The sequence below is a fragment of the Hippocampus comes genome, unplaced genomic scaffold, assembly GCF_001891065.2.
Source record: "Hippocampus comes isolate QL1 unplaced genomic scaffold, H_comes_QL1_v1.1 scaffold78, whole genome shotgun sequence".
Classification (NCBI taxonomy): Eukaryota; Metazoa; Chordata; class Actinopteri; order Syngnathiformes; family Syngnathidae; genus Hippocampus; species Hippocampus comes.
Window position 1 is genome coordinate 1,212,873 of NW_017805798.1, and position 23,356 is coordinate 1,236,228.

General features: G+C 41.7%; 1 protein-coding gene across 1 annotated transcript; it reads right to left on the reverse strand.

Moving 5' to 3' along the window:
• Positions 1–3: 3 nt before the first annotated feature.
• On the reverse strand, positions 4–23,094 carry kntc1 (kinetochore associated 1). The gene is made up of 62 exons (XM_019885791.1): positions 23,007–23,094; positions 22,672–22,818; positions 22,250–22,370; positions 21,830–21,945; positions 20,458–20,536; positions 20,239–20,316; positions 20,123–20,157; positions 19,934–20,044; positions 19,457–19,550; positions 19,260–19,312; positions 18,933–19,048; positions 18,762–18,816; positions 18,583–18,681; positions 18,318–18,361; positions 18,176–18,238; positions 18,013–18,088; positions 17,586–17,711; positions 17,205–17,371; positions 17,015–17,126; positions 16,128–16,271; positions 15,999–16,055; positions 15,852–15,923; positions 15,236–15,355; positions 14,954–15,097; positions 14,795–14,890; positions 14,419–14,522; positions 14,197–14,299; positions 13,817–13,951; positions 13,619–13,738; positions 13,309–13,381; positions 12,822–12,889; positions 12,499–12,746; positions 12,237–12,409; positions 11,743–11,843; positions 11,345–11,489; positions 10,910–10,966; positions 10,639–10,802; positions 10,325–10,429; positions 10,082–10,210; positions 9,876–9,992; positions 9,665–9,774; positions 9,383–9,587; positions 8,804–8,893; positions 8,411–8,576; positions 7,815–7,873; positions 7,500–7,716; positions 7,359–7,432; positions 7,036–7,246; positions 6,635–6,747; positions 6,486–6,541; positions 5,791–5,869; positions 5,591–5,715; positions 5,354–5,489; positions 5,145–5,240; positions 4,530–4,586; positions 4,390–4,444; positions 3,822–3,885; positions 3,596–3,725; positions 2,850–2,939; positions 1,357–1,511; positions 506–584; positions 4–403 (listed from the first exon to the last, which is right to left on the reverse strand). The coding sequence occupies exons 2-62, from the start codon at positions 22,798–22,800 to the stop codon at positions 377–379; spliced, it is 6,543 nt and encodes a 2,180-aa protein (XP_019741350.1). The 5' UTR covers positions 22,801–22,818; positions 23,007–23,094; the 3' UTR covers positions 4–376.
• Positions 23,095–23,356: the final 262 nt, after the last annotated feature.

Consider the following 23,356-nt stretch of genomic DNA (forward strand, 5'->3'; position numbering starts at 1 on the left):
CAAGTCACTTTGTGTAAAAATTCGGAACTTCAATCATTTTACTTACTGAGCACTAGCATTTGCATAAATTCTTACGTAAAATTGACTTTCTAAACGGGCATCAGGGTTGTTGTCGTGGTTCGCACGCCTGCCTCACAGTTCTCAGGTTTTGGGTTCATATCTCAGCATTGGAGTTTTCATGTTCTGACATCGTGACTTGAGTGGGTGGCCCTCACCTGTGGCCTAAAATAATGATCACCTTTATACCAGAGCAAGACTGCAAGAATCATAGTGTCCAACACCATTCTTAACAATGGGAACATTTATTTGTACAGGAAACAAAGATAAAATTACAAAATTACAATGGCAGTAACGTTGAGCAGAAAGTCTCATTTCATCAAAGGTTGTGCAAGGTAAGAAGGTCCTGGAAAGGGAAAAGGCATTCCACACCAATATGGCTGTCTGAGCGAAAGGCAATTGTTTTTTGGGGGGATTAATTTTATGATTTATCATTAATAATTGTTACCTGGGGGCCTGCGTTTGTGGCATCGCTGTGCTCTTGGTGTTTCATATACTCCTGAGCCAGCCAGCGGGCGTCATCTCGACTGAGGAGCACATCAAATCATCAACAGTGTAACTTTCAAGACGACGGCGCTTTTAATACTGTGTCGTATGGAAAATGCTTTTCCTATCGGGTCTTAAGAGACTCGTGTGATTCTAATAATGTGACACAAAAGAACTAGGAAGCATAGCTATAGGAGAGACCGATAATTAGATCAAAAAGCAGTAGGTAGTAATAATTTGTTCGAAAAGTAGTAGTTTGGGTCTGAAGAGACACAAATGAGACAAGACTTGATCAGTATGTCACATTTAAAAAGACGGCTAAGATTAATAATCACATCCAAATAGCTTGGGTCCGAAGAGACGTGCGAGAAGAATGATCAGACTCAAAACTGTCGAGTAAGTTTTGAAGAGACACGGGTGAGATTAATAATCAGATCCAAAAGCAGCAGATCAGGTCTGAAGAGACGCAGATGAGACGAAAAAATAGACTCAAGCTTTAGAGACTTGGCTTGAAGAGGGAAAAAAAAAAAAATTCTGACCTAAAAGTTGGTCTGCTCTGAAAAGAAAAAAGGTAAAGCTACAAACTTCTGCTTTTGGGTCTGAAAAGACGACTTACTGCAAAATATTACCATATGAACGTAATGTTTAAAGCACCATTCACCAAGTGTCTGTTGTGGCTTCACACACTGTGTAAGCAGATGTGGATTACGCAATCAGAAAAGAGGAAATTTCTTATTGAGCAATACGCACGACAGCTGTTGTCACAGCAAATGTGACAAGCAACACCCCGAGACCGAAAGAAAACAGACTTACCGGTTGTGGTTGATCAGATGATTGATCAGGTCCTTCACTTGGTCCGGTTGGCCGCTGGTCACCATCAACTTCTTCATGTGCGTGAAATGATTGGTCTTCACGAGCTTGACATGTTGACCGTGTTGAGTCATGTACGTCAACACGGTCTCCCTGATCTGAAAGGTCAGAAGACATGATCGAGTTATCCCCCCACATATTCGTGATTCTCAATTCACCAATTCTCCTAGTTGTGCTTTTCCTTTATTCGCCGAAAAACTCACCTATCCACACTTTTGTGCTTTCTAAAAACAAAAAGGGGCCAGAAAATCCTTCACAAAATAATTAAGAATTTGTGTGAAGGAAGTCGAGTGGAACTTTGACTTCAGAGTCAGGAGTAATTAAGGTACTCGAGTGCCTTCGCAAGGACCTCAAACACGCTGACAAGGCAGCCAACTCGACTCCAACTCCTGACAATCACGCAACAAGCCACGCCCCTTAAAGGCACACATTCAACACTCAAACACTGCGGTACATGCAGTCATTACAATATACTGTAAACGTTTCTTAACGTGCTCTTTTGTACAATACATATTTATAGTTAATTTAAAAAAACACCATGACATTTCATTTCATTTAATTGGGGAAAAAAATGTCATCACTGTACCAGTAAATTGGGTTCTGAGGTTGGGTCACGGAACACATTTAACTATAAATTTCTTCATGTCAGGTCAGAGGAAGCCCGACATGAAAAATACTGGGCATTTTTCCCCAAATCAAATCATCTTTAAGTCATTTATTTGGAAGGGCAATGCTGGAATATGACTTTTAAATTCTATTAAACTTGATTTAAGATTTACTCTTTGGAATATTAATATAGACCAGTGGTGAGCAACTTTTTTTGGGTGTGGGGTGGGTGGGGGGTTTCACTCTTGACTGAACAGCTGGATCTCGATGATGTATTCTGAATGTTAGCAACTAAATAACAATAATGCCACACCATGACATTTCATTTCATTTAATTTAAAGGTCAGAGGAAGCCCGACATGAAAAATACTGGGCATTTTTCCCCAAATCAAATCATCTTTAAGTCATTTATTTGGAAGGGCAATGCTGGAATATGACTTTTAAATTCTATTAAACTTGTTTGAAGATTTACTCTTTGGAATATTAATATAGACCAGTAGTGAGCAACTTTTTTGGGTGTGGGGTGGGTGGGGGGTTTCGCTATTGACTGAACAGCTGGATCTCGATGATGTATTCTGAATGTTAGCAACTAAATAACAATAATGCCCTTATCGCATGTCTTCGCCGTGTGAGAATCTTCTCACCATCGGACAGGTTCACAGCTTTTCGTTTCCTCTTTCACAGCTTTACTCAATCAGGAGATGAATTTGCACAAACCGCCAATGTTCAACAAAAACAACACGGGTCACTTGTTGCTCGGCAACAGTAAGTTCCTCGAAGGGATGAAAATAAAATTCAATCAATATGATCATACTGAGGCAACAACTCACCTGTGAGGGAATTCCAGCAAACTCTCCCGTATTCATGAGCTCCTCTTCCTGCTCCAGTACAGTGAGTGGGTCATGCACAGAAAGAAAGCCCTGCAAGCACCAAGCGGCAATTTCACCAGTAGGAAATGACTGGTCAGATTCACGGAAAAATTTCATGGTCAGGTCTGATGAGATGCAGGTGAGACTTTGAATAAGACCGTAAAACAGGTCACGCATGAAGATACTTTGTTGAGACGAAAAATCAGAGCCCAAAGAAGCACGTGGAGTCCAAAGAGACACAAGGGAGACTTTAATAAGACCCCAAATCAGCAAGTTGGGTCTGAAGAGAGGTGAATATAATATTGATTTATATTTGTATATATTGTGTTTTGTTATTTCCGTGTGCAGTGCTGCCCCCCCACGCCCTCCTTAGCACCGCATGCAACAGACCAAACCTGTAACCGAATCATAATATGCAATATCTGCACCGTCCATTTGAAATAATGTTGTTTGTAAATAATAAAGGGATGGAAATTTGGGTTGACTTTTTTTTTTTTTTACTCTGATGAATCAATTCATCACACACAAAAAAAAAACTGACAGATGAATTGATTCTTAAAATACTTAATGAGCAGCTCAAAAATGTAAAAATGCTCAGCTAATCCATGTGATAGATATCATAATCTGCATCAGCCGACTTTAATCATGGATGATCAGAGTCGGAATCAGCAGCATAAAACACCCTTACTTGTACATGGCATGTTCACCTGAACCTGTTGATCTTTTTTGCTGGCACAAGGGATGAGCAGGAGCGTTCCAAGAGCAAAGGCCAACAGATGGAATTGGGCGAAGCCTTTGGCGATTCCTATCAAGTCCATGCTTAACAACAGCGGACACCTGGGAGATGAAAGCAAAACAAATCAGCAAATCCAAGTCGACCTCCTCGTGGTATGTATACAGTCCATATAAAGACAAGAAGAGGGTGTACTGTACTTTAGAAGGAGAACAAAGTTCCTGGAGAATGTTGCTTGTTGATCCGCACTCAACGGTAAAGAAGCTGAAACCAATACAGGGATTATGTACATTATTAGTCTATGTTAGCGCTCTACTCGCAAAGTAGCAGATGTCTGAAAGTGTGTCATAACAGGAACATCAATGCTCCTCTACATCAGACCGTCTATGTCAATCAGACCGTTTATGTCATTTTGCATTATATGTTAGTATTATGGTTGCGGACTTTTTTTTTTTTTTCAATGAAATAACATGTTTGGTTGAACATTTTCGTGCTTACATTATACAATGTTTGGAGAACTATGCAAGCAAGTATTTTCACTTCCTTGAAGTGATGTTATATGAACGTCTCCTATTTTTAGACAGCGAGAAAATGAGAAGCGGCATTCAGGAATTCTTTAAAAGTGTGTTTTTCCAAGTAGAAGTGGTGAAACCACATAAAGATTATTTTCTTTCCATGGTCTCTGGAAGGCAAGCCCCTGTGATAAATGAGGGTCAACTGTACTAACAGTGACATGAACCAAACTATATGATGTCATGAAATGAACACCTGAGACAAAAGGTGCGAGTAGCAGACTCTTCCAGGCCCTGGAGAAACTCGAAATCTGGAGAGATGAGAGAGCAAAAACCCATGAAATCTGTCAGGTGTTGTTGATTTTGATGATTAATTTTATTTATTTTAAACACTACCTCCCACAGGGCCGGCACTGCAACAGCTGCCTCCAGTACCTTCTGGAGATCACCAATCTGAGGAGAGAGGGAACAATTTTAGTTTCCTGCACATTCACATCCGCACAGGGCCTATGAGCAGTGTGCGATGGCGTTAAAATTATTTTTTTTAAGTGAATTTCCTCAAATAATAGACAACTCATTTGGGTCTGGGGAGAGACAGGTGAAATGAATAATCAGACCAAAAAATAGTTGGTTGAGTCTGAAAATACGTGATGATAAAATTGTTAATTGGGAGTGAAACGCAAGTGAGTTCTGAGGGCAAAAAGCAGGACCTGAAGCGAAAGAGAGAAAAATGTGACACTTGTCATATGAGCTGAGAACAGAAAGTAGGATCAACAGTAAAGAGACAAGAGAGACACACACGTAGTAAGATCATTCCAAAGTAGCGGATTGGATCTGAATTGACACAGATGAGTCTTGGATCAAATCCAAAAGCAGGAGGTGTTAAGACACAAAGGTCAGACTAAAAATTCTACCCAAAAATCGTAAATAAGGTCTAAAGGGACACAGGGAGAGATGTGAGACTATCAGACCAAAAATTCGAAACGCTTTCTGAAACGTGAACATCCTGACCAAGTTGAAGCAGAGCATTTTCTGAAGAAGACCGTTCCACAGCTGAGGGTCATAAACCTTGTACTCCAGGCACAGGTCTGCCACTAAGCACAGCGCCTGAAAACACAAAACCTTACTTACTACCTACCCTCAGTGCCAGAATCCCCAAGCGCAGGGCGAAGCAGGCTTTGGACCTCAAGGGCCACCTTTTCAGAGCGAGCAGAAAGTACCTGTGGCTCGTGGCTGTGATTCTTCCACAGTCCTTTGATCAGGCCCTCTTTGGGGCTGCTGAGGAATGACTGCACCGTGTAGGGAACGTTCAGCGCCTCCAGCCGCGACACAAAGATGTAGCATTTCAGGTGGTTGCTGTAAATACATCATTTTTAAGATGAAACAAAGAATTTTGATGCAGTGTGCGTAAATGTCATTCAGCGTTCCCAAAATGAAAAAGAAGTGAATCGGCATACTCCAGTTCCGCCCTGGGGATCTTCAACTGGGCCTCCAGGGTGTCGGCATCGGCGAGACGGACGAGGCAAAGGAGCGCTCGGGTTCGATGGCATAAGGTGAGACGAGGGCCGGATTTGCTGAGAGGCTACGAGCGGGAGAGCATAAGTTCGTAGACAGCACTCACGTGGATGCGTTTGTCCCACCGCAATGAAGGACTCACCCAGGTCTCCGCAGACAGGATGGAGCTGAGAAGGCACACGGCATTGGCTGTGGGTTGAGACTGTAGCATGTGCACCACCCTGATAGCAACAAAGAGTTTGGCAATGGTTCATCTTACAAGAGGCAGGTGTCTTTACAGTATGAGTATTTTTTTTTAGAATGCTTCATTTCAAATGGTATTGAAATCATTCATTTCCTAAATAGAAAACAAATTACGGATATTGCATTTTTCCTAAAAAGATTTATGCTTTAATATTAGATGTCCCCCCCCATTTTAAATGAAATGTTTTTTTTCTTGAAAAGAAAGAAGAAACTACTGATGTTGCAATTTCCTCAAAAGATTTAATCTGTCTGTTTTTTTAAGACACGCATAACTTTATGCTCATTAGAGAATTTTGCTTTGTAGAGAATCTGCTCATAGGAGGTTGGACCCTTTTTTTTTTGTTGTTAATTTTAAAAGTATTTAAAATCGTTCAATTCATCTGAAGAAGACAAACTATTGATATTGCACGTACCGAAAAAGAAAATATTTAGGGTGATCATCTTGTATGAAATACCGTAGTTGTTTTGTTTCATTTGAAATGTAATTCAAATCCTGACTTATTAAAGATTTTATTGATGATACGCTTTGCGAAAGAGAAACGATTTATGGTGGCCAACAAATGCAATTTTATGTGCATACATAAGGAAACCTACCTCATTAAGTCTGGGTCATCGTTGAAGTTCCTGACACATTCCTTATGGCTCATATCCTTTTGAGGCACAAGTTGAAAATGGCAGACAAGGAAGAAATAAAGCATGTCACGACAAAGCATGTACAGTTTGTAAAATAAAGGGAAACGAACCTTTGCCAATCCAGAACCCGTTTTACAGATCCATTTTTCCAGCAGCGTGTTGTGGATTTTCAAAAGATCCATTTGGTTGATGGCGACAATTTCCCTCACCACAGCGTGTATGTCTGAAACACGGACGCCATTAAAATCATTATTTTCCAAAAAAGAAGTTACCTATTCACAGTGCACTTTCCTGAAAAGGAAAGATTTAACACTATTTAATAATGGTTTATTCACAGTGCACTTTCCTGAAAAGCAGGGGTCCCCAACCGCCGGTCCGCGGACCGGCGGTTGGGGACCCCTGCTGAAAAGGAAAGATTTAACACTATTTAATAATGGTACGAAACATCAAGTTTTTGTATTGTATGAATTGTCTACTCAAAAAAAAAAAAAAGAAATTATTGCTGACACACCAGGATATGTTTGGCCTCCAGAGTCCCTAAAGCGTCGTTCCACGCTACTGTGCTCGTAGAGGACTGCAATGAGTTTGTCCGGAGTGCCGCTGAGCTTGAGGTACTCAGGTGTGTTGAACTGAGTGGGCACCAGGGCGCCTTCCGTGGCCGAGCGCACGAACTGCAGCTGCAGCTTGCACAGAAAGGCCTCCCCCCGGATCCGCGTCGCATCCTGCCGGTTCCCAAAACCGTCAAACTCCGAGATCGAAATGTAGCAAAAAACTAAAATCTGACATTTTATTCTCAGCCAATATCGCACGGTGCTTTTGTGAACAAATACGTACATCAAGGTTTGGATCACCGAGCCATGTTTTCCCAATGGCCAAGCAAAAGCGAAGTGACTGCGTCTTCTCATAGCCTGCAGGCCACATAAGAGTGCATCTGCAAGCCGAACAACACTGACACATCACATGCTGGAGTCAAACCTGATGGCAGCTCCTGGGTGATCTTGTGGGCGGACGCAACCGCCCATTCCTGGTTCTTGATGCTGCGGATGTACGTCATGACGGTGACGGCAACTTTCTGGATCTCCTTCTTGTTACCTGGAGCCTGAGCCCTTCTCATTTGCTCCAGGACGAGGGGTTTCATCTTTGTATTGAAGATTTGGTTAACTGCCAACATATAGAGCTTGTCCAGGTTCACCTGGCGTGAGAGAGGGCTTGATGTTTATTTGTTTTATTTTTATTTTTTTTACACACACGACTGAGTTTGCGGCTGGTTTTTAGACTCATGCGCAGTACCTTCATCAGTTTGCTGATTAGAAGAAGAGTTGGGAAGGTTTCCTCACTGAGCTCCGGAGCTTAACACACATGAAAGAGGTACTACTTTACCAGAATGTATAAACAGTGTTCCGCCGCTTTAACTATTATGGATTGGTTTGTGGAACAAATCTACTTTGTACTTGTCTGTTGTGGAAACCCATGCAATACTGCAGAAAAACTGTTTTATGGTGATTCTCGTCTCTGGGTTTCAGACAGCTTTTTATGTTACAATAAATTCTGCACAATTCAAAGGTGTCAAATGAATTTTTATCGCGGGCCACATTGTAGTTATGTTCATGTTATGTTTAGTTATGCAAGTCTGTCATTTCACTCAGCACGTTTCCTGATTCACTGGGTTGCAATCAATAAATTGGTGTTCAGATATCGCTAAAAAACATTCAAAATAAAGTAGCGCTTTAGCTTGGCTGGCCGATTAATCGGTCTGGCCCTACACAACACTCCGTGGTGAACACATTTTTTTTCCCATGTATGTATTCATCATAAATGCTACCACAGCAATTTTTTTTTTTAACTTGTGTAAGTTTCCTTGTGCAGCTAAACCACGGGTGACTCACATATGATCTTCCAGTAGTGTTTGTCCTGCAAGAGCAGGTGGAAAGGCAACCTGACGGCATCCAGGGGGCTGGGTGGCAGGCTGTTCTCCAGAATGAATGTGTGCTCCACGTCCGAGGGGGGAGCCAGACGTTTATACGACTTCAAGTGTTGCAGCAGGCCAACTGCCTGCGGACCACATGATGAGGAATCATCTCATTGTTGGGATTTTTCACAATTTTTATCCTTCATTCTGCTTGTCGTCATTGAAGAAGCAAGTGAGCTGGAGTCTTTTAGCAATTGACGACTAGATATACATTCCACAAAAATAAACTAATAAATAAATAAATGGTGGGAACACAGTAGGTGACCAACAAAAAAAAGCAGGGTAGCACGATAGTGTTTTGTTGATTTACCTGGCTGGCAGAAAAGCCGGCAACATTTTCATCAGCAGCCAGTAAGAGCTTCAGCACCACCTCGATCCTCTCGTAGTTGTATGGACTGAGCTGAGTGACAAAAAAAGTGAAGTGATGGAGACATACAAGCACACGAAACATTATGAAGAGAATAGCAGCACCCACTAAAATAGTCAAAGTATGGATATATTTTCAATTGTGGAGGCATCCCTTCATCAGCGAAGCATTGAAATACAATTTTGTGTGAGTATATCACATCCAGCGGACACAATAGCCACACCCAAATATAACAGGTGAGATCATTGTATGTGCCACCATGAATTTTTAAATGAAAATATATGCTGTTTTGCATGCTCTGTATCTGTTGCTGCATACTGTGTATGTATTGCTGCATAGTGTGTTGATTTGTATTTGAAAATAAATACAATAAAGTGTGCTTTAGGAACTTTTCATGTGTTTAAAGTGTGTGAAAGGGGGACAATTGCCGAAAAAAAAAGTATTGCTTCAAGTTACCTATCGCAAGTGGTCTAGAACGTAATATCCCCCCACAATAAACAGGAGTTCACTGTATTTCCAGACCTTAAAAATAGCAGCGGACAGACTGCTGATGAGCTGCTGAGTTTGTCTCAACTTGGGCATGATGCCCAGGACCCGCTCCATTGTGTCTGCATAGCACATGGCTTGTGCGTGGCTCGTGTCTGCCTCCTCCTCCTCCTCCTCTTGGAGCAGAAGTACGGTGGTAACATACTGATTGATGACATTGTCGCTGTCCAGACCGTACGTGCTGAAGATTAGAAGGAGGAAGAGTTGCTAATCGGGAAACCAAAGCTTACTGAACACGAGGGCGGATATTTTATAGACCTGCAGTACTGGAGGATAATCTCAGGAGTGATCCTCTTGTTCTTTACCAGAACAGGGATCAATGTGCTCTTCAACTCTGTTGGCTGGTGAAACACAGGCAGAATGGAGATCTGCAAAAGACACAAAGATGTCCAACCGTTCAGAACCTTGGATCTCTGTACTTTGAGGTGGGCGTGCTAACCAATTGGCCACCGTGAAGGTTTCACCGTACCTCTAGTTTGGCGAGCTTGATGCCCCATTCGGCATCTGTGATGACAGACAGAAACTCGTTCTTTTCATCAACGTGATTGTACATGCTGCAAAGCTCAACCCCGATCCTGGCCACAGCCTGAAAGACAGATGGAACTCATGACAACTGTGATCACCATTACAGTCAATAGCAATAACCACTGTTGTGAAAATACACATTTGGCGAACCAAGATTTTCTCATAGTTTTCCAAGGTGCTGTCGATAAACTTCCACAGGATCTCGAAGACCTCTTCCTTTGAGAGAAGCGTGCACAGCCCGATGGCCAAATCGCAATCCACCATCCTCCAGTTGAACACCTACAGTACATCAAAGACAGAAGTTTAGACGGGGGGAGGGCTTTGGTCACAAAGTTTGCAGTGCTCTGATTTAGACTAATAGAAAATCCGGTATATCAGCAGTGGGGCTCTCACTTTATTGAGCAGAGCCACAGCAATGGAGTTCAGGGACGACGTGGTGATCTTGCGCAAGTCGTTCAGTGACACGTTGTACTTTCTCAGCTCTTGTGCGCCGTAAAGCTAAAAAAAGTGGCAAAAGGATGATCATGAGCCAAGTCGCTGTATATGTATAGGTAAGAAGAAAGGTCGGGAAGGAGGTGGGGAGTCAGCATGGATCAAGTAATTAAGTAGGTACAGTCGATAAGGAAGCATGTTGGTAGGTAGGTGGGTAACTAAGTAAATACTGTAGATACGTAGAGGCTTATTATGTACCGCAGCCAGGGCCCTACCTGTGCACTAATCTTGGGGTCCATGACGTTGGCGGTGACGTGCTGCAAGCAGCTGCCATACGAGTTGACCAGCACCCTAAGGGCCAACTCCTGCTGACTGCACTCCTGTAACATCTGCAACATGCTGAGCAGAGGACTCAGCAGGGGCCGCAGGTAGTTGAAACCTGCACCAAGGATCAAACCAAGGTTTCGAGTCAAGTGGAATGGCGGTCTGGTATCATCATGACACATTTACAGACATACTGAAAATGGGGACATTGACTATACTCACCATCTTTAAATGAGCAGTGAGAGAGACAGGAACAGTCGAGGGGGTAGAGTTTGATCTCTGCAATCACGGGAACAAGCAACAGCACTCAATAAATGCAAAGCGAACCCCTCGTTTCATGCCGCTCCCAGAGGTTGACTGTCAAACTAACCATAATACGAGGAGAATTTCATTTAAAACAACAACAACATAGCTTGGCCTTACATAAATTGTAGCAAAAATGATGTCATTATTTAATTCCGTTTAATTATGTTATTACTGAATGGTTTCATAAAGTACAATATTACATTTTTTTAAGAGGGCTACAATGAATTAATAGCATTTTCATTCACCGCAACAGAAAGATCATTTGAGATACGCGTGTTTTGAGTTCCAAGTGTGGTAACTGAACCAATCAAACTTGGATGTCAAAGCACAACTCTAAATGCTTCGATTTACCTTGAGAGACGGGTATCAAGCAGTCAGTGATTTCATATTGTACAGGTAACACAGAAACCGGGTCCAAAACAATGCAGTCTTCATGAAAGACATCTTGGAAACACCACTGAGAATACGGATCTTTCGATGTCTCTCTGGCCAAATCCTGTGACCAACAAATCATATGTATTATTCTATCATGCACAAATATTCATTTCTCTTGTCGAATTAAAGTAGACATATTGTTAGGTTAATAGCATACTTGACAAAATAATTTTTAACTTACCGTTACCAAATCAAGAACACAACTTCGGCAACTATGTTGTTCAGCTAATGATGTTAGGGTAGGAATTTCTTCAGAGTTTAAAACAATTCCTGGCGTCTAATTTTAATAAATAAATAAATAGAACGATGCTGACCTTGGCTACAAAGCCGTAGTTGTCTGATAACTGGCACTGGTGGTAGATGTCCATGGCAAGCCGTGTGGACTTGCAAAGCTCCAAACAATCTAGCAGCAAGTCTGTAATCATGGTAATGAGGCATATGACAAACAATTAACATAAGATAAGATAACCTTTATTTGTCCCACACTGGGGAAATTTGCAGTCTACAGCAGCAAAATTGGGGGAATAAAGTGTTTCATTGCACAAAATACAGTAAATGTTTTAGAAAAGAACTGTACACAGTTCAATATAAATGCAATACAAAATAAAGCATTAGCAATATATTTGTAGAATACTGTATAATAATGTCATCAAATGTAAAAAGAGGAGTCGAAATTATATCTTTTGGACTACATTTCGAGTTTAAACTATGAATGTAGGGAATCACAAAACATTTATAAGGGGGTCCAAGGGGGGAGGGCTATGCTTTACTTTTTCGCAACTTATTTTAGACAACTCCAAGTGTTTACCTGGGTGGCACACGGTGATGGCCTGGCAGGTGAGGTGGTAGATGACGGCCGGCAGGTCGGTGTCCTCTGGTAGCACCATGGGCATGTCGGCTTCCAGCATGTGGCAAAGCGTGTTGGCGGCGGTGAACAGCACCATGCCTGTGCCCGTGTTGTTGTGGTGTTCATAGAGCTCGCTGAAGGCAAATGCGATACGCGAAACGGGAGCTAAAATAATGCTGAAACAGAGTTTGTTTAAAAAAACAAAAAAACAGATCAGCCTTACCTGAGGATCGGCAGGGCTTTCTGGACATCGCCCGTCCCCAAAGCTCGCAAGGCCAGGTCGGACCAGAGCTCCTGCTCGCTGTGCTGCAGCAAGCGACCCAGACGAAGCAGGCCGGCTTCGGTCGAGACGGTTTGGGATGGCCGATGGCCGCGTGCGCGCTCGTGTGCCGCGATGTGATGCTCCCGGATTTGTTTCTGGATCTCCCGGTCTTCGTAATTGGCAGGGGTGAAGAAGATATCGAAATCTTCCTGAAGAACAACAAGAGAACGGTGATGAACAATCAAAAGGAGGTGGTATTGTCACAATCGGTGTGCGGCATTCACCTGCAGATGGGCGATGGCCTTGAACATGTGGAGCTCGTTTTCACACTCCATGCTTTTAAGAGCATCATCTACAGTTGACGTGAAAAAAGGTGTGATGAAAAATGTATACACTCGTACATTCTTTTCATTCATTTGTACATAACTCTCAGTCTCCGTAGAATGTCACTGCCAGGCACAAGTCTATGCCCAAATTTGGTCAATTTCACTTTTTTTTTTTTTTCACAAACTGATCATACTATGACGACATGTAAATGTAATACTCTGCACTTCACACATTTTCTGCGGACTGCTTTCAATTCTGCGGAGAGCTTTGAAATAACAAGCCGCAGAATCTGAATGGTAAAATTCACAACGCTTGAAAATAATCACAATTCCAAGGACGTCAACTTCAATGTCTTTCTGTGACTTTTCCAGTGTCTCTCCAAGTCTGTTCAAACCTGCTCAAGGCTATGCCATTGTGCCATTATTAGAGAAAACTGGTACTTACGTTTGTGTACGACTTGCTGGTATTTCATTACCTCCACCATCACTTGAGCAATAACCATCTTCTCTTTCTTGTGCTAGTACAGACAAGCAAATTGGCTAAATTTCTCTCTCACTGCACAGTAAAGCCATGTGAGGATAAGCGAACATCCATCCATCTATTAGAAAATAGATGGATGGATGGATAGATTGTTATCTTTCAGAGTGGAGAATCAATTTATTAATTTTTTTCAAATTTTTGCTTTTTGCAGGTCTTAGTCACTAAACGCAGCAAATAGATACTGTTCACTGTATGTTCTGGAATCTTAACTCACGTCATCAGACAAGTGGTCTTTGTCCTCCAGCTTCAGCCTGGCCCATGCTGTGAGACGCTCCAAAACACAGGCGACCTCTTCACAGGGCAAATTCTTCAACATGGTGACACACACATCGCTCTGCCCACAAAAGAAAAAATTGTTTTCGGCATCGAAGCAAATAAACGAACAAAAAAGAAACACGATGGAAACACTAACCTGGCCTTGGCTAATCAGCCGGATGAGATACAAGTAGTTGATTTGCGACGTCGGAAGTTTGTACGCTTCTGCTAGAGCCAAGGCGTCTTGCAGGCATGTTGGAGAGTCCTGCTTCAAGATGAACCGAAGTACCGCCTGCAAAACAGAAGGTGGAAACTAAAAATCAATTCAGTGCGACCCTACTACGCTGCAGGGGGAAAAATGGGTGGAAATACATTTGCAATGTGTTTACAAAATGTGTTTTAGCAAGTTTAGCCGTGTTGAAAAAGTGTGAGTGACGCAAAAGTGCCCCACCATTTTTTACATTTTTGCACGGTCTACAGCTCACTGATTTTCATCAATGTGCCCTCAGCAAAAAAATGAAGTTCATTCCATGTTACCATAATTTGATTCGGGCTTAAGTGGGTGTAACTGCGGATCCCATAGCCCCGCAGAAGTTTGCGGATTTCCATCAGACGGTAGCTCTCCTTTAAAAGCTCCTGCCTGTGTTGGAGGCATAAATCAGGCAAATGCAACAGTGATGAATTTTCAAATAACAATCATGAAGTTGTGATTAAATTTGTATTAAATGCCCATCCCGAGAGACGGTAGTGATGACATACTTTGGTCCATCCATCTCCAGGTATTGCTGAACCAGCTCCTCCACTACAGTACTCCAGGGGAAGACAGCTTTCTGCATGATCTCCAAAACCGCATCCACCTTGAGCTGAGGGAATAGTTCCCACAGGAAATATATTACGTATTGGATATTTTTTGCTGCTCAGAGCTTAAAAATTTTCAACGATTCATTTTTAAGACAGCATTAAAATCGGTCACGCACATACACACACACTTGGATGACTGTTAAGAAGGTTGAATGGCTAATTTAAATATTTCATCATAAATTCACCTACAGTTAATGAAGGTTTTATGAGGGTGACGGATTGAGCCAAGCTCAAGTTCCCCAAATAGTGAACTTGTTTGCGTAACGTGACTTACATCCATATCCGCCATGCATCCCAGCACCGCCACTGCTTTGGCTTCCCATGACGTGAAAAGCGTTGTGGTTTGGGAGCTGCAACGTTCCAGCATATCCTAGTATAAATGAAAACAGATGATAGTACTTGATAACAGGCTGGGTTGTGCTGGTGTTATTACCTTGATGTACTGCAGAAGAAGCTCATCCAAAGGAATGTCATGTTCCTCAGCATAAGGCAGGATGTTGTTTTCCACTGTGGCGGCGACCAGTTCCGGAGCTGCTACTTTGTCCAGCATGAGGCACGTCACAATGCGTACCTTTCCCTGATGGTTACATTCGATATATTTTTACAGGAACAAAGTAATTCAGCAGACACAGTACACTTCAGAAGGCAGACAACTGTGACCCCACCCCGGGTGTGTGATCAGTACATTATTATAAATGGCGTATCGAACGCAAACCTTCTCAAAGAGCGAAAGTGAAAGTCTGCAGTTGTATTTCGTGTGGAGGTCCAGCAGCTGACGCAGGTTCGACACCAGGGTCCTTAGGTCCTCCACTTCTTCTGAGCCATAATTTGCATCCTGAGAAAAGGAACGCAAAAGAGCAGATGATGTGTATGGCTAAGAGCAGGGGTGGGCAAAGTGTGGCCACTCCTTTCACCGAGCGTTTACTTGACAAAGAGCCCCTGAATATTTGATTCGTTGATTTAGCAGTCCTCCTAAAATGAGTGAATCAAAATGTGTTTCATTCATTTGCCTCATTAAATATGTTCATTTAATGTGAATAATACAAGAAAAAATATACAGTTAATATTTGACTAAATAACAACAGCAATAATCATTCGGGAAAAAAAAGTACGAAATACACATTCAATATGTATTTTGAATATATTTCATCAAAGAATTGGTTAGTTGGTTAATTGGAAACAATATTGGAAAAAATTGTGACGTAAACAATTTTCCACATACTAAAAATTTTCATTTATTTTACAAATTAATTGCTTAACGTATGGTATAATGATGAAATGTGAGAAAAAAGTTTGTATGCGCTGTGATAGAGTGGAAAAAACTAACTCACAGATTTCATCCGTGACCATAAAGACGGCAGTCCGAGCTCTGCCAGGGTCAGTCCGTTTTGTGGCCAAGTGCCCTGGAAAAGCACGTTATATTTATTTCCAAATCCGGACTACGAGGATGAGATTGGATGGAAAACTTGTGCCTCTACCTTTTCCATCAGCTCCAGATTGCGTGCGCGCTGCTCAATCCATTTCGCCAGGATTTTCTGAAGGCAAGAAAAAAAACCTTTTTAGCGCTATTTTTTTTTTCCTGTTCTATGTGTGAGGAGGTATACTACCTGTCCTGGTGGGAGCACTCTACGGACAAATGGAAGAAACACAGTCTTAAACCAGGGACACAGGTCTCGGGATGGCAGATCCTCTGGAATGGCGTCTAGGATGGCTTCAAGGCTTCTCTCATCAAAACTTCCTGCAATCTGGCCCTTTAAAAACAAAACAAAACCACAAATCATACAACACAAAACATCTTTATTTATACAGCGCTTGCACAACAGCTGCAGCTGTCACAAAGCGTTTTACTGAACAATCATATCTCACCGTTCGCAGTAACATCTTATCGAATAATTGTTGATATATCTTGAATAGACACCGTGCACCAATCAGTATGACTTTAAAATATGCAGCTTCATTGCTGGAAGAGTCTGAAGTTGTTGTTTATTTTAACTGTACACATTTTATCTCGACTGTATACAGCTTTAGTCTTCTTGTAAGATTACATTTGTTCTCAAGACTACTTGGACTTTCTTTTCCGAATAAATGACTCATTGTCAAAGAATGTCAACTTTTTTTCTTGAAAATCTAAGAATTTTTCAAAAATACTCACCCAATCTGCATACATATTTTATGGAGTTATAAAACAATAGGAAATTTGAACTTTTTCTCAAAAATACTCTCAACATTCGATGTTTTTTTTCTCCTCTCTAAAATAGACAACTATTTTATTTTCCTTGAAACTAAATGCCTTTGTATATGAAAAATATACAAGTTAATTCTCACAAGAGTCTGACTTTTTTACTATACAACTTATTAAAAAAAATATACATTACCCTCACAAGAAGTTTTTTTTCTCATAACTAATCACACATTTTAAATCTACACATTTTCTCTCTTGATTTTTAAAAAAAATAACCAAATCTAACATATTCCTTTATCTTTCTCCCATTACCTCATATTTCAGCCAAAGGAGTTGAGCGCCACACATGTCTCCATCTCGCAGGTGACTCAGAATGTCTCCCAACAGGTCTGTGCTGTTCAGGAACTCAATCCAGGCGATGCCGCTGTGTTTAACGCAAACGTACAACAATCACTACAGAACCTCAATGCTGTCGATGTTGCCAGAAAACGCAAGAGTCTACTTGAATTTGTCCTGGCCGTGAAGGCTGCAGAAGGTCGCCAGTCTGGCCAAGGCCTCGTGGATCTGCAAGGAGGGGGAACGCGCGGCGGCGTGGCTCAGCATCTTCTCCGCCGTGTCGAAGCTCGGCCACGGAGCCTTGATGCAGTAGTCCACCACAAACTTCTCATCCTGGACCACATGTAACAAATACTTTGTTAGTATACTACTTTTTGGGGGTTACTCAAGGGTTTATTTTTCTGAAGAATTTTTACCCTCGCTCACAAGAATTAAAAACCTTCACTTTCTACTGTAACAATGGTGCTCACCACGTAAGTGAAACATGTCAGAGCGAGCATATCCTATTACTTTTTTCATCAGTTTTTCTCCACTGAATGGAACTCACCGCAATCTTCATCAGGTTAATTCTGGCCTCCTCCACAAGTTCGGACCATTCATCTTGTGTGTGGCCATCCACCGACGCCGAGGCCAGCTGCTCCAACACGAAGGCCAGCTTCACCTTGTAAACGAGCTGAACAGAAACCAGCAGTTTCAATTTGCGCAGTGTTTTCCCAATGTTTATTGAGCCAAAGCACATTTTTTTACAAGGGAAACTAAAATGTCACAAAAGCTCTGTATGCAAGTTATTTGGATTCGACAAACACTAAGGGACAAAGTATTATATTTCATATTATTCACTGTAAATATATATGTTGGTTTTTTTTTTTTTTTTAATAGAAAATTGGACGTCCAAGCTACGGCTCCTTCCAAACACACTCTTCCAAGGATAAACACCTGCAAAGTGTAAGAAGCTTTCTAAATGGCAAACGTACCTCTAAATCCAGTTCAAATAGAGCAGCGATCTTTTCAGCCTCATCAAATTTGTGTTTGTGAAGAAGTCTGCTGAGCCTGGGGGAAGAGAAGTCAAAGTGAGCCACAAGCGAATTAATTAAAGGTAAAATATGGCACCCAAAAAAAAAAAAAAAAATCACCTACCTGTTCTCAGGCAAAGCCTCTGTCAGGCAGCGAACAATGAGGGAGGAAACACACTCTTCTTGACTGCTCCAGCCAAAAATGGAGATAAAGCACAGTATCAAGTAGCAATAGCCACACTATTGGCGAGTGAATAGCATGCTACCTTTCTGAGGTGGTACGAATCCCCTCCAAGAAATAAATGGTGTCCTGAAACAGAAGGCAAAAGAGAAGAACATATATAAGAAATTACTTGAAGCAGTAGAACCAGCCCTCTCCCAATACTTTTGTCTAGCAAGTGACACCATAGCCTTCATCATTTACTTTTCCCTCAAAATGTTTTAAAAGAAAAATTTGTGCTGTACAGACAGTTAGTTTTCATAAAGTCGAATGTTTGAGAGCAGGTCACATTCAAAATTGCGATCCCTCACCATGCTTATTTTTGTCTGGACCAGGCAGGACACTGAGAAGACATCCAGGCAGTAGCAAACAGTCATGGACGGCAAACATCGGATCCTGAGCGAGTTGATCTAAAAATATAAACAAGTATATTTTCATGATAAGCAAGTTGAGCAATGCAAAGGCTTGAATGTTGAACTGACACGTCTACCTGACTCTTGTCTTGCTTCTCCAGGGTGATCATCTTCACGCTGCCCTCCGCTTGACTGGAATCAACAGCACCGAGTTGACATGGCCGCCATAGGAAAATAAATATATACATAACTTTTGGCAGTAGTGTACTTTGTATGATGGGGTTTAAAACAACAGGATCACATTTTACCCTTCCAGCAAGGCCGCAGAGCCACAATCGGTGATTATTTCAAAGTCGAGAAGAGCGACATTCGGCCAGACGTGAACCATGACCAGGAAATCCACATCCCAAAGACTCAAGACTTCCTGAAAAACACAAGGTAAGGAGACAAGATTTTTTTTTTGTGTCCAAATGAAATGTCGGTGACATAATCAAAATTAGTTTCAGAGTAATCGTCAGCTGGAAGTGGAAATAATCATCTTGAAGCCTCTTTTTTTGACAATCTGCCAAACTGCTGCTTGCTGTGAAATTCGCTCCCTCCATAGGTAGTATTTAAATGTATGCACGTAAACTCACCTCTGTGTCGAGAATGTACAGAAGATTTCCAATCACCAGCATTTTCTTGACACCTTTAAAGTAGAAAAACAGAATTTTTTTTTTTAATCGATACGTTTTATTCTGAGTTCAACAATAACCATTTGGACACTTGACATCATTGTCAAATTGGTGTAGAATGTCAACGTTTCATGTTAATATTTTGCCCTTTTCCTCACCTGTTATCAAACTACGTTCCATGGAGTGAGCGAGACACATCTTGGACTGATGAGGGTCGATGGTCCAGTGACTAACTGCGTGCTCTCCGTCTCCCTGCCAAGTTCCAACAGTGTTAAGTGGTGACATATTGGCCGAGCCTGTCGCAGGTCTAGCTTGTAGCTAGTGCCTCTCGTCACGGCCAGCCACAGGGGGGCTTTAAACCGATGGACTTTTGAGGCTCAAACAAATAGTGATATGAAGGCATATGCTGGACGTACAAATATATTTGACTGACAGGTCAAGGTTGAGTGAGGCATGTTTTCAATGCATTCAGCAGACTCACACATAGCGTTTAACAGAATGTGTCAACTTTTTACAATTTCAAAGCCCCATCTTATAAGCTTGGCGATTTTGTTTTGTACTGCCAGTACTGTCAACTTTAGCAAACTTAAGCAAACTCTACTAATCTCTCAGAAATATACGTACGGTGCACTCACCCCGATCAATAAATGGATTTCAGTGGCCAAAGTGAAGGTGACTGCGTCGCTGCAGCCTTCGTTATGGTACATCTCGGTGGAGCAGAAGTCGATCTTGATGACTCCCTGAAGCTGCATCCACCCACCCAAAAAGTTGTTTTTGCTTCATTAATTACGCAGCCACATGAAAAGAGAAAAGCCTTTACTCACCTCCTTTAAACTGGACAAGTCCGTATTTTCAATTGCTGGGACAAAAAGAAAAGTATTACTTTACATGAGACAGAAAATTAGACTAACTTTGACATTATAAACATTGCCGTGTATACCTGTTTTGATCCTGGCCAAATTAAGGTTGGTGATGTGAAAGAATCCATCCTCTATGACCAGAAACACATGGTACAGGCCTGTAGAGAAATAAATGGGAGTAAAACTGAGGGGGGGAAATATTTCAAATTGTGTTTGGTATCAGGAGAAACAAGGCAAATAGTGTGGTGGAGATGCTTGCTAAAACACTTTCCCCCAGTTTTAGGAACTTTGCTTTTTACCCTGTGACGCCTTGTTTTCCTCTGTGGCGAGAGCACGATACGTTTTCTTGTCGCCACTGCTTGGTTTGACGACCAAAGCCTGTCCAAAACATAACACATGAGTGAAAGGCAACATGCCGTTTAAAGGAGACATATTATGCATTTTTTTCACAATTCAAACAGTTCAGTAATATAATAATGTATATAATACAGCACACTGAAGAAAATGCTGTGTTGAATTTACTCGATTTTACTTCATCAGGTGGCTGTGCGAAATAAAAGTAAGAATATTTGATTTTACAATAGAGAGAAAAATCTGCAAAAAGATGCTTTTTTATTGGGGGGTGTGGTGTTTGAATGTCATTATCTTTGTCTTAGACCAGGGGTGTCAAACTCCGGTCCTGGAGGGCCGCTGTCCTGCATGTTTTCCAAGTCTCCCTGTTGCAACACACCTGATTCAAATGAACAGGTTCAATGTCAGGCTTGCGCAGAGCTTGCTGATGATCTGATCATTTGAATCAGGTGTGTTGCAACAGGGAAACTTGGAAAACATGCAGGACAGCGGCCCTCCAGGACCGGAATTTGACACCCCTGTCTTAGACGGTAATGTACGAATGTGTTAAAAAAAAAAAAAAAACTGAAAAAAATCTGACTTTAAAATATTTACTATTGGCCAATTACATCAGACGACTGATTAATCAGACAGGCACTAACAACGTGTATCTATACTGGTACTTTCGACAAAACACCTCGAGAATCAAGAATTCTAGCACATTTTAACCCAATTCTTCTCGTATTGCAGAAATCAGCTTGTTTAGAGGGGGTGGTCTTGTCTTAACCAAATGCGCCACTGCTCACCCTACTCTTCTTGTAATGCTTAGCCAATGGCGAGTACAACTTTCGTTACATGAAGGCCAAGAGAAAAGGAGCTGCGACAAGGCTTGTGTTTACTGTGAGGAAAAAAAAGTGAGCCCTTGTGGCAGATAAAGCATGGACTGTGTTTTCACTACTAGAAGCAGCACTTTATCAGCAAGCTTCTGTGCATGTGGTGCATGCAGCGGAAGCATCGCCAAACGTCAACAACTGTGCTGATCATTTGGGTGCGCGTCGGGTTTGTGTGCTTTGGCCACCCGGTGGCAGCAGATTGCAGGCACGCAAATTTACAGTACATGGAGACAATCACAGCTCCTCAGTCATCTGCGGTAATATTAGTGGCTGAGGTAGACCTGTGCGTATTGTAGTATTATCTGTCTACATGTGTTGCTCTACCGTTTGTGTTCAAATATTTTGTAGTTTAAAGCGTTATAACTAAGATAATAAAAAGCCACCTTTCTATGGCCACTTTGAATTCATAATGATATGCAACAACGTGGAGGGAAAAAAAAAGTCATACTTTGGTGAGGAGTATTCTCTTGTGTGGAACAAAGATCAAGTGCAGGTTGCCATTTCTTTCGCACACAAGCACAAATTGTCTGTCCAGGCACACATCGACGGCGTCCACGTCACTTTCTACGGAACAGGAAAACATTGGAGTTTTTGTTGTTTTTTTTTTGAGAAAGCATATTGCAAAAAAAAGAAAACATAAGACCAAAATGTCTTTTAAAATGCTAAGACCTTGGAAGTCACCCAGAGTCACGGGATAGGTGTTCAAGGACGGCGGTAGCGCAGTATAAGAAAATGAATTATAATAGAATAACAGCATGAAGACACCTTGTGCAGATGCAACAAAAATAGTCCAGCAAATGAAATACTCCCTTCATTTCATTTTTGCATCAAAACAAAAATCTGATGTGACTATTGGTGAATTTCATACCAAAGTGAAGCAGCAGCAGAAGGGTTTGGTAGTTTTGGTCGAAGAGGACGACTGTTTTGTCAGCGACAAGAATACTCCAGTTGCCTCCACTGATGGAATAAATATGTGGGTCTGACTGCACCTGTAAGGGGAAATAAGATTTGTATTACATCCATGGAGGTGGTTCAGCGTCTCACTACAGCCACGATAATAAACCAGGTTTAATCAGAGGGTTCTCAGTTTACAAATGACATTTCCATGTTTCAACCAACATTGTCTTTCAATATTTTTATTTCATATTCATGGTCGGCGGGGACAGGGAGACTCTGCCCCTTGCCACGAAGTAAAACCGCCTATGGTAGTAATCGCATCGGAAACGTCGTCGTCGTAGGAATGCCAAATCGTCGTAAACCGAGGATCCGCTGACCTGTCCGGTATTTTACCTCGCTCGAGGACACCTTGACCAGTGTGTCCACCTGGTACAAGTTACTGCCGTTCTCCTCTGGTGAAGCACTGCCAAAGCGGACAGTGCCCGAATCCTCGTTGACCAAGAGCTCCACGTCGTTCCACATCGCGGCTTCTTTGGGAAGCTAACAAACAATGAGCAGTATTGTGTGTTGACTAGAAAATCTCATGTTTCTGCCACGATAGTTTCAGCTTCCATCTTGGGTAGTTTGACTGGCTAACTCATAAAGATGGACCGCGCGAATAGGGTTCGCTAATAAAACTGTGGCTTTGTAATAACTATAAAATTAACGGCGATAACATTTAGTCTCACCTTTCTTCAGAAATTAATAAGAATCATCACTGACGTCGAAGCAACTTGCAGCCATTAACTTTAGAAATTGGCGGGCAGTGAAGAGTTTACGATAGCAAATGCTCTAAACTAGGTCTTTCAGGTATATTTTCCTCCTGGGACTTGTGCAAAAACTTCTGATACATGCAAAAACACAATATCCAAAGCCTGATTTTAAACTTTATATGTCATCAATCACTCTCAGCAAGTAATTTTCCTTTATGGTTGTTAAGTGGCTGCTGTGGGTCGAGAATAGCTTTTGCCTGAAAAACAAAAATCAGGGTTTAAAAATATGAGGAAAAAAAAAAACGTAATTTCGGTCTTGCCCTATC

Coding starts and splice junctions, on each gene's coding strand:
- kntc1 (XM_019885791.1), bottom strand. CDS start 22,800: ATGTGGAACGACGTGGAGCTCTTGGTCAACGAGGATTCGGGCACTGTC. Junction 18,362..18,582: donor TCCAGACAAAAATAAGCATG/GTGAGGGATCGC, acceptor CTTCTGTTTCAG/GACACCATTTATTTCTTGGA. Junction 7,874..8,410: donor ACACTACTGGAAGATCATAT/GTGAGTCACCCG, acceptor ATGTGTGTTAAG/CTCCGGAGCTCAGTGAGGAA.